The sequence below is a fragment of the Podarcis gaigeae genome (genome assembly GCF_964106915.1).
Source record: "Podarcis gaigeae genome assembly, chromosome: Z".
NCBI classification, from domain to species: Eukaryota; Metazoa; Chordata; class Lepidosauria; order Squamata; family Lacertidae; genus Podarcis; species Podarcis gaigeae.
In genome coordinates, this window is record NC_139691.1 from 40,115,969 (window position 1) to 40,128,515 (window position 12,547).

The 12,547-nt window shown below is 39.9% G+C and overlaps 1 protein-coding gene across 2 annotated transcripts in view; it reads left to right on the forward strand.

The window, feature by feature from the left end:
• The window catches only part of CUL4B (cullin 4B), a 32,424-nt gene extending 20,135 nt beyond the window's left edge, over positions 1-12,289 (forward strand). The window contains exons 12-21 of one of the 2 annotated variants that reach the window (XM_083722781.1): positions 111-303; positions 1,361-1,465; positions 1,943-2,053; positions 2,713-2,798; positions 3,394-3,501; positions 4,107-4,220; positions 5,035-5,140; positions 5,215-5,387; positions 8,217-8,369; positions 9,178-12,289. In XM_083722781.1, coding sequence (XP_083578907.1) covers positions 111-303; positions 1,361-1,465; positions 1,943-2,053; positions 2,713-2,798; positions 3,394-3,501; positions 4,107-4,220; positions 5,035-5,140; positions 5,215-5,387; positions 8,217-8,369; positions 9,178-9,273 — 1,245 coding nt within the window. In that variant the 3' untranslated portion in view covers positions 9,274-12,289. The remainder of the gene's footprint in view (positions 1-110; positions 304-1,360; positions 1,466-1,942; positions 2,054-2,712; positions 2,799-3,393; positions 3,502-4,106; positions 4,221-5,034; positions 5,141-5,214; positions 5,388-8,216; positions 8,370-9,177) is intronic. The other variant, XM_083722782.1, reaches the window with a different exon arrangement.
• Positions 12,290-12,547: the final 258 nt, after the last annotated feature.

The following is a 12,547-nucleotide window of genomic DNA, read 5'->3' on the forward strand; positions in this document are numbered from 1 at the left end:
TACTGCTTTTGTGTAAAGCATGCAATGTGTGTCCTTACGCACTGGATCTTGTTCGAACTATATGTGGCATCCAGCACAAGTGTGTGATAAATAACTTTCCTCCTTCGCAGGCATTCGGCAGCACCATAGTAATCAATCCAGAAAAAGACAAAACCATGGTACAAGAGCTACTAGACTTCAAGGATAAAGTTGATCATATAATTGACATTTGCTTTTTGAAGAACGAGAAGTTTGTTAATGCCATGAAAGAAGCCTTTGAGACCTTCATCAACAAAAGACCAAATAAACCAGCTGAGCTTATAGGTGGTAGCTTCTTCTTCTTGTTATTTCAACTTATTAAGACTCCTACTAATAATAGTCTCAAGATGGTAGTGGAAAGCTCAGTGAAGATGCTGAACCATGTAAAAAAGATGAATTGCATGCTAGTAATCATTAGGCATCCAAAACAAAGCTGCTGCTAATACTATAGTACCATTACACAAATATATGGAACAACCACGCTTGGAATGCCCTGTGCAATTCTCATTCCCTTGCCTCAAAAAGGATATTGTGAAACCGGAAAGGGTTCAGAAAAGGGTGACCAAGATGATCAAGGGGATGAAGTAACTCCCCTTTGAGAAAAGATTACAACATTTGGGGCTCTTTAGTTTGGAGAAAAGGCAAGTGATAGAAGACAGCAACCAACTTGGACAGCAACTCCAGTACTCCTGGAAGCATTCATATAATCACAGCTGGCACAATTATAGTCTAGTGAAATACTTATTATAGCTGTGCAAGGTTGTATTTCTGAGTTTGGTTCTCGGTCAGTCTAGTTCCTCTGATGGAGCTTTGCAGCCCCTTGGCTATGAGAGGGAATAAGAGGGCTGGCTTCCAATCAGACCTGATATTTAAGAATTGGTCATACAGTCATACCTCGGGTTAAAGTAGCTCCAGGTTGAGCGTTTTCGGGTTGCATTCCGCGGTGACCTGGAAGTAACGGAACGGGCTAATTCTGGGTTTCGCCGCTCATGCACAGACGACCCACGCAGATGCGGGTTGCATTCTGCTCAGGATGCAAACGGGGCTCCGGAACGGATCCTGTTCGCGTCCAGAGGTGCCACTGTACTTAGAAGCAGCAAGGTAGGCTGGAGAAGATGGTGGTTTTGAATGCTCAGAGTTTTTAGTTCCCTTTTGCTTTCCACAGTGATGTCACATTTGGTAGATGCTAAGGCTGTTGCTGGCATGACACTTCTTTTCTGTTAGAACTGACAATGAGCCAGTAGAGTTATAGAACACTAGCCTAGTCAAGAATAAACTAAGACTTGATTTAGGAGTTCCTACTCAGATCTATCTTTTCCTTTTTGGTTTTGTGTTTCTTCAGCTAAGTATGTGGATTCAAAGCTTCGTGCAGGTAACAAAGAGGCTACTGATGAAGAGCTCGAAAAGATGTTGGATAAAATTATGATTATATTTAGGTTTATTTATGGTAAGACCTGGTCTTCTTCTTTACATTAGGCACCCATGTATATCAGCAAAAAATATAGGCCCAATAATGCTGGCTGAATAAGACTTAATGAATGAGAATAAGACTGTTATTCTCCCAGCTTGTTTTGGGGTTTAGGTCTGTAGGAATCAGAGTTAATTAAATACTCAAGATTGCATAACTCAGGTTCATTGCCTTAACACACAGGAACTACGCACATCGATTTTTAAAAATGAATCTGTAAACTATTTGTGTTGTTAAATTTGGTGGATCGGAATGCATAGATAGCAACTGGTTCTAGCATAGAGCCACCCTGAGGAAATAATAAGAAGGTTGGGTCAAACCTTCCACTGAATCTCTCTGCCATCTCAAAATAATCTGTCAAGCCCCTAGACCTGTTTGGAATGAGGGGAGCTTCAGGGTTCCCCTCTGGAGAACATGTACTTGGAAAGGAGCTTTAAATCTGCTTCTCTTCTACAGGAAAAGATGTTTTTGAGGCCTTTTACAAAAAAGATTTAGCAAAGCGGCTATTAGTCGGCAAAAGTGCATCAGTCGATGCTGAAAAATCTATGCTTTCCAAGCTCAAACATGGTAAGGTTTTTAGTTTTATCCTCTGCTAATTTCTTTTGTGTATACTTTCCATAGGAAATCCCCAATGTATGTTTTTGTACAACAAGTCACTTGAGTATTCTTTAGCATACCTTTTTCCTGCACAGAGTGTATTCCTGTACAGTGGTACCTCAGGTTAAGTACTTTATTTGTTCTAGAGGTCCGTTCTTAACCTGAAACTGTTCTTAATCTGAAGTACCACTTTAGCTAACGGGGCATTGCGCTGCCGCCACGCCCCTGGAGCACAATTTCTGTTCTCATCCTGAAGCAAAGTTCATAACCCGAGGTACTATTTCTGGGTTACCGGGGTCTGTAACCTGAAGTGTATATAACCTGAACCGTATGTAACCCGAGGTACCACTGTATAGAAAAACAATGTCATGTGTGAAGGATTCCTGAAAGACAGTGTCACTGCTGCTTTACTAGGACGGAGTAGTGAGGGAACACCAGCAGAACCAATCTGCAGCAGTGGCCACCAAACCAGCCACTCCTGAGCAGCACTGCAATACTGCCCTAATCTTCAACTTGAACTGAAACAGAAAATATATCTCTGCCCTCTTGTTAATGATGCGCTCTTAGTCACTTGTTGACAGTGACAAAATTCCTAACTGCAACTTCAATACACAACTGTCCTTTTGTAGAATGTGGAGCTGCTTTCACCAGTAAACTTGAAGGAATGTTTAAAGACATGGAGCTTTCTAAAGACATCATGATACAGTTTAAGCAGGTATGGGTACAAAGTGGCCATCCTTATTTCATCATTATCCGCTTGTGTTCAGTTACATCTGAAAAGGACATTGCAAGGACTCCCTCTTGCTTTGCTTTCTCACAACACGCATACCTGCCTCTCATAGAATTGTAGAGATGGAAGGGGCGACAAGGGTCATCTAGTCCAACCCCCCTTCAATCCAGGAATATTTTGCCCAATGTGGGACTTGAACGCACAATCCTGGGATTAGGAGTCTCATGCTCTACCAACTGAACTATTCATACTTTAGTTCCATCAACACATTTTGGCTTCTGCATGCCAAATTTGTAATGCTGTTAAGGATTTTTGTTTTTTGTTGGAGCTAGTATGATGTAGCAGTAGATAAGGAAAAATCTGGGTTTCAGTTTCATGAAATTTACAGGGTGACCTATGCCCAGTTTCCATCTCTGTTAATTTCAAGGCGATTGATTGGGGAGGTGGGAGTTGATTTCTGCCACTCTGAGCTCCTTGGAGAAAGGATAGGATCTAAATTTGGAGTGGGTGAATGGCTAAGGATGCCTGTAGCTTGTTTGTAGTTCTGTATGGCAATTCTGTCCATTTGATTCTGTTGTAGTATATGCAAAATCAGAATGTACCTGGTAACATTGAACTCACCGTGAACATCTTGACTATGGGTTATTGGCCAACCTATGTGCCTATGGAGGTGCACTTGCCACCAGAGGTAAGATAGCTGAACAACACTTCCAAAATGAAATAAATTTACTGCCCTTCTTTTGATGCTGATGACTATAAACTACTGATTAAAATTAAATATTAGCTCCCTAATAATTAGAAAGCTGGAAGATGGCCAAGAAACGTCTGAGATTGCATCAAGCTTTAGATTGGATATTTTTGAGGGGTGATTATTTAAATTAAGTAGGTTAAGTAAGTAGTTTGGGAGCCTCTCCCTTTGTGGCAGCAAAAGTAAATGTACAAAACTTTGAGAAGAGTTGAAGCTTCTTGCACTTTTTTAAAAAAAGTATATTTAAACAATTTGGGATAGAGGTGACTTTATTAAATCTCTTAAGAAGCTGTGACACAAATATACTTAGTTGAAACTAGCAGTTCTTAATTGAAGATTAGGAACTAATTCTAATCTTAAACCCTTTTGGTTGTAAAATGCTGGTATTAAAATAACTTGAGTATAAAGTTTCATGGCACAAATATAATAGTGATAGAGCCTTTTCAGATAAGCAGTCAGAAAGTAGAGGGTGGGGGGAAAGGGCAGAAATAAGGAAATAGTAATTGATCATTTCAACTTTAAGCTCATATTTCTCTTCTCTTCAGATGGTGAAACTGCAAGAGATATTCAAGACATTTTATCTAGGAAAGCACAGTGGCAGAAAACTTCAGTGGCAATCAACATTAGGACACTGTGTACTCAAAGCAGAATTTAAAGAGGTAATGTTTTCTTACCAGTATAGTGTTAATCACTCATTGAAGTCATTTAGTAAATGTGGAATGTAACAGGTCTTTTTAAGTGATCAATCCCATTTTTAAAAAAATTGGTTTCTGGCTTTTGTTCAGTTTTATTGAACCATTTCTGCCTTATTTCATTTAATGTGCTTTCGTTTCTTCATCAGTTCTGCCACCAACATCCTGTGCCATCATTGGATGAAATGCCCATCTTTTGGTGAATACCCACAAGAACGAGGCTTTCCATGATCCATCAAAAGTATTCAATTAGGGTCATTTCCCCCCAAATATAAATATAAATATATTTGTGGGGGGTTGAACCCTGGATGCGCATAGACTTGTATTGGTTTCCAAGTTGTAAAAGGACTTTATAGGTTGAAACCAGCACTTTGAATTAAGCCTGGAAACAGGGAGACATTAGGAAGACAGAATAGCTGGAGAATCGGGGAAACTGCCTTACGAGGGTTTGCTCGGTATAGATTTCAGCATTGTTAATTCAGACTGTCTGCAATTTCACAACCACATTCATAGCCAATCCTAAACTGGTCTAAGTGTTTCAGATACATAGTTAAGGAAGGCAAACCATAGTTACACATTATGTCTTCATAGGGTATTAAGTACTCTGCTCTAAAGACAACACAATTGTCATGTGGATAATATTTCCTTTTCTGCAGAATGGATGTTATTTCTGCAAGCTGTAGGACTTCCCTCTGCATGCATATAGAACTATCATTAAACAAATTTCTTAAGTTTTCTAAGGAAATGCAGAAATGTTTTTATCATTCTTTTTTTCTGACAGGGGAAAAAGGAGCTGCAGGTTTCATTATTCCAGACTTTAGTGCTGCTTATGTTTAACGAAGGTGAAGAATTCAGTTTAGAGGAGATAAAACAAGCTACTGGAATAGGTCAGTATTGGATGCTCCTTGTTGTTTCTGAGTACTAGTGACTAAAAAACTAAACCATCTCCTTTCTATTCTAGAGGATGGAGAGCTCCGACGAACCCTCCAGTCACTAGCCTGTGGCAAGGCCAGAGTGCTAACAAAAAGCCCCAAAGGCAAAGATGTGGAAGATGGTGACAAATTTACCTGCAATGATGACTTCAGGCATAAGCTATTCAGGATAAAGATCAATCAGATCCAGATGAAAGAAACGGTACCAGTTTCCCCCCACCCCCTTCAGATTACTGTCATATGTTTTCTGGTCGCCTGATCAGTGGCCTAAATCACCCAGAAGCAGATCAGTGGCAGCTATGTTGACTCCAGCTTTCCATTTATGCTGCTGGAGTCATCAGGAGCTATTTGATTAGCCAGAGGCAGGGATTACACAAACCTCTTTTTTCTGAGCTTGGGACATCAAGACACTTGCTCTTGACTCATTACAAATGAAAGCTGTCTTTTACATTAAATTAGATTTTCATTTTCCTAGTGTTTGGCAAAGCATCTATTTACATTGCATGCTTACTGGTTGAATTATTCATGGCCATCAGTTCCTTGCTGGGTGGCTTGCTAGCTATAGCTTATTCTTATAATACACAGTAGCACCTCAGCTTACATTACCCTCAGGCAATGTAAACGTGAGGTTGCGAAAGCGGCAAACGTGGAAGTGTTTCTCGCACACACATGCATAGAAGTGGTCTGCCGCCATGCGTGCACGCATGTGCAGAAGCGGTCCCTCCGGCTGCGGAAACCTCGGGGTCTGACCAAAGTTCTGGAACGGATTCCGTCCGCAACCGGAGGTACCACTGTACTGTTTTATTTCCATTTCCTTCCTGCCGCTAAACACCCACTAAAAGATGACCAGGAAGAGGGTGGAAATCATGTTTCATTGCAAATGTTTAAATCAGAGCTTCCTTTGAGCCACCACACAGTTTTTCAGTTGCTGTTGGTGTTACAAAATGTGCGTTCTTCTCATTGACACTGCCCACACCCCAGCAAAAAGACTTAATATTTATTTAATGTAAAAAAAATCACTTTCCATGCAGCTTTACCATTTAAAAATGAAAGCAAACAGGGCAGTTGTTGTTTTTTTAAAGCTATAGAAGTCATAAAACACTAAAACATTTGAATCAATGTAGCGGTAGTCACCAGTTTGGATGGCTTTAAAGAGGGGTTAGACAAATCAATGGAGGAATAGGTTATCAATGACTACTAGTAATGATGGCCAAGTACTTGTTCCAGTATTGTAGAGAGGATACCACTGAACACCAGATGTTGGACTATGAACGGCCAAGGGCTGTTCTGCTCCTGCCCTGCTATAAGCTTCTCTTTTTTTAAGAATAATTTTTTATTAACCAACCACATCAAATCAAACCAAATTACATAAATTCCAAATTACACAGTCGAATTTTAAATTTTTGTTGGGGGTACCCATATTTCAAGTTTCGAAGGGGGTCCAATCAACTTCTTGCTTCTTACTGCTGTTTTAATGTCCACAAATCTAATCTTATGATGTTCACAGTACTATCCAGTCCTTTCTTACTGTTTTTCCACATCTCTTGTTGTTATTTTCATATATTTTTCCTTTCTCTTTGTGACCTCTGATAATCTCCGCAAGCTGGTTAGAACAGTTTGTAATCCTGCGTGGATATTTTTTTTTTTTTATCCAGTAGCCATATCCAGACGTTTTCCATATAACATCACTTCCATACATCAAAACAGTCTTAGCGTCATTAATCTTCACCAATCTGCCTCCTTTCTCAAAACCTCTGAGGAGATTCACTAGGAATGCTGTCTGAAAACAAGTCCTTTCTTCCTCCCGGCTATAAATCCTTTGGCAAGATGGCGACTCCGAATTAATTGCTGCGCCATTCCCAAAAGCTCTTATTGCTTCTCGATCTTCATATAGCATACTTTTGGTTAAAGTTTATCTCCACACAGACCTTAATCATCCTGCTTGGGTCAGTTCAACTGACGATTCTAATGAGGAGGGGTTCTTGTAAATCACATAGAAGGAAAGTAAAAAAAGGTCCGTCCCCCCCAATTCAGTCCCGTTGTTGTCAACATACCCAGCCTTTGGTGTATCTTCATCGTAAAATATTCCTGTTTCTCCAACCCGTCGTCTTCTTTCGCAGAGGTCACTTAAATTAGCAGACTTCACTCCCCTTCTTCACTTGAAATATGTGCATTTGCTTCTTTTGTAATTAATTATTCCAAATTGCTGCAACTAGTGCGCGATCAGAGACAGCGTCCAGGAGAGCCGAGGTCCACACGGGGGCATTCTGCCTAGGGCCCTCACCCCCTTCTTTCGAATTAGGGGTGATTTATGGGCACAGCAGGCAAGGGCAGTGTTCCCCATTTCCTTGGGGCAACAAGGGAGGCTGCCTACTCCCATAACAGCCTCTTAATTACCCCGTGTGGGTCGGAGAGATGGTATTGTTGGCCATTTTCCAATGCACCCCCTAGTGGCCCCCACCCTGCTATAAGCTTCTCAGTGGTGTCCAGTTCACCACTGCAAGAACAGATTGCTGGATCAGCTAGACCTTGGGTATGATCTAGCAGGACTCCTGTTTATTCTTAGCCAGATGTACAATAATCAGCCTTTAAATACTATTGCAAAGGCCTGAACAAATAACAGCTTTTCAAACTGGTGCTTAAAATGCAGGATAGTAGGCGTATACAGTTATGGGAAAGGTATTTCAAAGGCAGGATTCTTCTCCTGAGAGATGCTAAATATTAGTCATTGCTTGCTTGCTTGCCTGCCTGACTTCTAAATGGCCACACCCAAATAATTAACTTGATGAACAGAGATGGTTTGTGTAGAAGCAGGTGACTTAGAATACAAAGATATATTTAAGATATTCAGGTTTAGGGGGGTGGCCTTTCTTATCGGAAGTAGTACCTCGTGGAACACCAATGTAATTTCATCCACCCATCCCAAATTAATGGCTGATTTAAATTAATCCATTCACTTTAGAGTTGACATAATTAAAAAAGTTTTTCCATTTCTGATATGCTTTCCCCCCCAAATGTCCTGCTCCTGCAGGTGGAAGAACAAGCAAGTACTACAGAGAGAGTCTTTCAGGATCGTCAGTACCAAATTGATGCTGCAATTGTGAGAATCATGAAAATGCGCAAGACGTTGAGCCACAATCTGCTCGTGTCTGAAGTATACAACCAGCTTAAATTCCCAGTAAAGGTAAAGTATGAGTGTTGTTGCTTAAACTATCAGCATCAAAATTAGTCCTGCAAATTCTCTGCATGTTACAGAACTTTCAAGATAAAAATAGTTTTGTTTTTGAGAATGTCCAGTGTAGCAAAAAGGGATGCGGGTGGCGCTGTGGGTTAAACCACAGAGCCTAGGGCTTGTCAATCAAAAGGTTGCGGTTCAAATACCTGCAACAGGGTGAGCTCCTATTGCTGGGTCCCTGCTCCTGCCAACCTAGCAGTTCGAAAGCACAAAGTGCAAGTAGATAAATAGGTACCGCTCCGGCGGGAAGGTAAATGGTGTTTCCATGCGTTGCTCTGGTTCGCCAGAAGTGGCTTAGTCATGCTGGCCACATGACCCGGAAGCTGTACGCCCGCTCCCTTTGCCAATAAAGCGAGATGAGCACCGCAACCCCAGAATCATCCACGACTGGACCTAATGGTCAGAGGTCCCTTTACCTTTACCTTTAGTATAGCAAAACCAAAAGATTTAGTCAGCAAATGATAAAGAATTCCAATATAGGATAAGTTAGGAAGGCTGTGAGCTTTCAACACTCAGAACATGTGCCTATATGCTATGTGTTGTTTAGAATAGGAAGATTTTGTAGATGCAGTAAAGTGCATGCCCAAAGTCCACCTGTGTTGTGAATCTTAATTTCTTTCTGTTTATTAACCTTTGCACCCATGTGAAGGAATTGAATTAGTACACTAATATGTAAAAACTGAATGATCATTATATACATATTTTAATACTACCATGATTAAAAAATGGTTGCTGACTTCCTGAATTGCTTTCACAGCCCGCGGACCTTAAGAAGAGAATAGAGTCGTTGATTGACAGAGACTACATGGAAAGAGACAAGGAGAACCCGAACCAGTACAACTACATTGCATAAACACACAATGGGCCTTTCTTTCTTTCCTTTTCTGCACACTTGATGTTCTACTTGGTTGCTGATGGATAAGCAAACCTGTTGATCCCATTAAATTAACTTTTTCTACTACCAGTGGCTGAATGGAAGCAACACAAGGGGTGGGGTGGGGTGGGGGTATAGTAGAGTGGGCATTTCAATTGATTTTCACATGCCCGTTTTGGTATTTACATTTTCAGAAGAATGCTGTTGAACTCTTCGCATGATATTCAGTATGGTGTGCAGAAAACTGTATGGAAGTATCTGGTCTTTGTGGTTCCATTGGGTCCTTGGTCTAAAGGGAAGCCCTTTTTAAGGGTTTGATAATAAACAGCCAAAGTATTGATTTCACTATCACTCTGAATAACAAAGGGCAATCTCACGTTCACCCAAGTTTTTATTTCTTTGGAAATAAAATTACACTCCTGTGAATGCACTTGTAAGGCTGATACTGTTCGTTGTTTTGGCACCCCATGCTTGGATTTGTGCAACCTTGAAAGTGCAGGGGTTAAAACTACTGATGCTCCCTTTGCTCGTTGCCTTCAAACAAATAAAAAACGTTATTAATGTATTTTAGTATTAGTAAAATACATTTTTTTAGTATTGCAAAGAAGAAAATGTTAACACTGTATACTCAGAAATTAATAATACCACAGTTGTTGGTTTGGGATTCCCTCTGTCTTTACGTAAGCACTACAAGAACAAAAAGCAGGGGGTTTCATCCTTTGCAGAATCCTATGGGGCTTCCTATTGGGCCAGGAATCTAGATGGCTTTTTTGTAGAGATGCATCTAATGTCAGCTGCATTGTGCCTTGAATCAATCTGCCAGGCTTCCCAGGCTCTCCTTAACTGTATTGCTGCAAAGAATCTAGAAAGCTAGTCTTCTTCAAGTATTGCACAACCCTCAGAAGATACCAGGAAGTTGGGAAAGGCAACAAGGGCATTGAAGCCTCTTTCTGACTTTGGAACAACCTTCACCCACCCACCAAACCTTTATACCCACGAATGGGTCGACATTAGCTTGGCTGCAGGGGTGGGGGAATAATCATATCCTCAACCTTCTTTTGTGTGTTACATTGTTTTTGAAGCTCAACTTTTCTGAATGTTGTTTGTTAAATTTGTTTTTGTTCCCATGGTTTCTCTTCAGGCTTCTATTGGAGTGCTCCTGTTTAACAAAAGCTGAGCAATTCTATACTGAGCATGACACAGTATTGACAACAGTTACAGCTCACCAGAGCTGACTTCCCAAAGCTCCCCACAACTACTTAAGCCAGAAAATCTTTTGATGGTTTATCTTCAGATTCTGCCCTGGTCACCTAGGAACGGGAATGCTTGCAGCAAAACAGACCCATTTCAAGTATGAGAGCCTGCCATTTACAGAGTAATATTGCTACATGAAGTGAGGTTTGGGAAATCTTGGGGAGATGGTATCTAAGAATTCATCACAGGATGTGCTTTTAAAGAATGTTTTGCATCAGCTGCAGGATTCCTCTTCTGTTGTTGTCATCCTTGCTCCACGTATATGTGATGTTTCTCAAAAGTGTCCCCCAGAATGAGCATTATTTATAGAAAATAAACTTAGGAGGAGTTCACAAAGGGGGATGGATGGAAATGAAAGCTGCTGTACAATTTGGTGTGCCTGATACATCTGTGATTTGAATGCCTTTTGGGGAAGGAAATAATTCCTTTTAAAAGATGAATTTCAACTCGAGCAAACTCTTATCTGGGGTAAGTTCTTTGGAAACTGCACCTTAATCCTATTCTGAAATGTGCCCACAATTGTGATTGTGATCCATTCAATTGTCACATTTCTGCAAAAAACATTTTCCAGAAGCAGTGTGTTAAAATATGAACAACAAACAAACTATGCCTTTGCTTCAAATTTTTTCCCCCAATGAGCATTGATAAATTACTAAGTCACTTTCCCTATCTTCCTGTAATTGATATTGAGCTATGGCAAAAACTACTTTCCAGCCATATTCTCCAGCAACTTTTTTCTTTTTCCTGTTTTTTGCTGGAATCATGTGCCTGCTTTATTGAGCCATAAAGATATTTATAATAGATATATATAAATACATTTTCTTGCAGTGGGGTTAGACTGCGACCCAAACAGTCTGTGTGGCCAGACATTTTAAGATCTTCCTCTGTTGTGTGCAGTTCAAGGCAGTTGCATTTCTTTTAAAAACTGCAAATTTATTCTGACAAATATTCTTGTTTGGGGGATTTGTAAAAAAAAACAAAAACTTTATACCCTACAAAATGAATTATTTTTTCTTTCTTTCTGATTTAAATACATTTTAAAGAAAACCGTGACCATTTTGTTTCAAAACCAATGGCAAATGTGTTGTAAAGATTGTTTTGTTCTCTAGCTTACAAAAAGGTGCCAAAGTATATATGGTAAACTTTTTAAAAAGTAGAATTTTAAAAAAACTTACGTTATCTATGGTTTTACTTTCCTGATCTCTTTCAGATGCTTATTTTTCTGTTTGTGTATATACATATGTGTGTCCCGGTCTCTTAACTTTTCCAAAGCAGAGCATCTGTCGTAACTTTCTTTTTAAGACAAAATGTTTTTGACTTTGTGCATTCTTAAAGTATCACTTTCATTTTTGATGAATTCATATAGTTGAGCATTTCCTCCTTTTAAACACATTTAAAGTTCTAAGAGTACAGCAGCATTCAAAAATGTAATATACTTTTTGTATAAAGAAGTTATTCAGAAGAATACCTTTGGAGTTGGGTTGTGGGAGGAGGCACACATTTGTGGGAGGGAGAAATAACCTGTTCCTTCAAAAAAATGTTCTACATACACAGGTCTGCAAATGGGGCATTGCATCCTTCAGTGCAAAAAAAAAAAGTGAAAATTTCAAAGTCAGTGGATGGGTACAGCAAGTCTTTCCTTTGGTAAATAATGTAAATATGTGTCCTTTAAAAAGAGTGAGTCTGTTATCTAGGTATTTTGTGTCATTTAATAAATAATAAACAGTTTTGTGTTGCTAAACTCTTCACTTTGTCATGTGGTATGGAATGTGTGCCATGTACATTTGGGAGTGTTAAAATGTGGTGTTTTCTCTTGACCGCTTACAAAGTCATAAGAATTCTCACAGCCAAAAAAGTTGCACCTGAACCAACCCAAAGAAAGCACTTAAACTAGTTTGGCATTACATGTAAGTTTCAGCTTCAGACACACTTTCCTGCCCTCTTCCCCTGTACTTCCCTCTTCAGAGCAAACCATAGTTTGCTGCTCAATCCAAGCTAC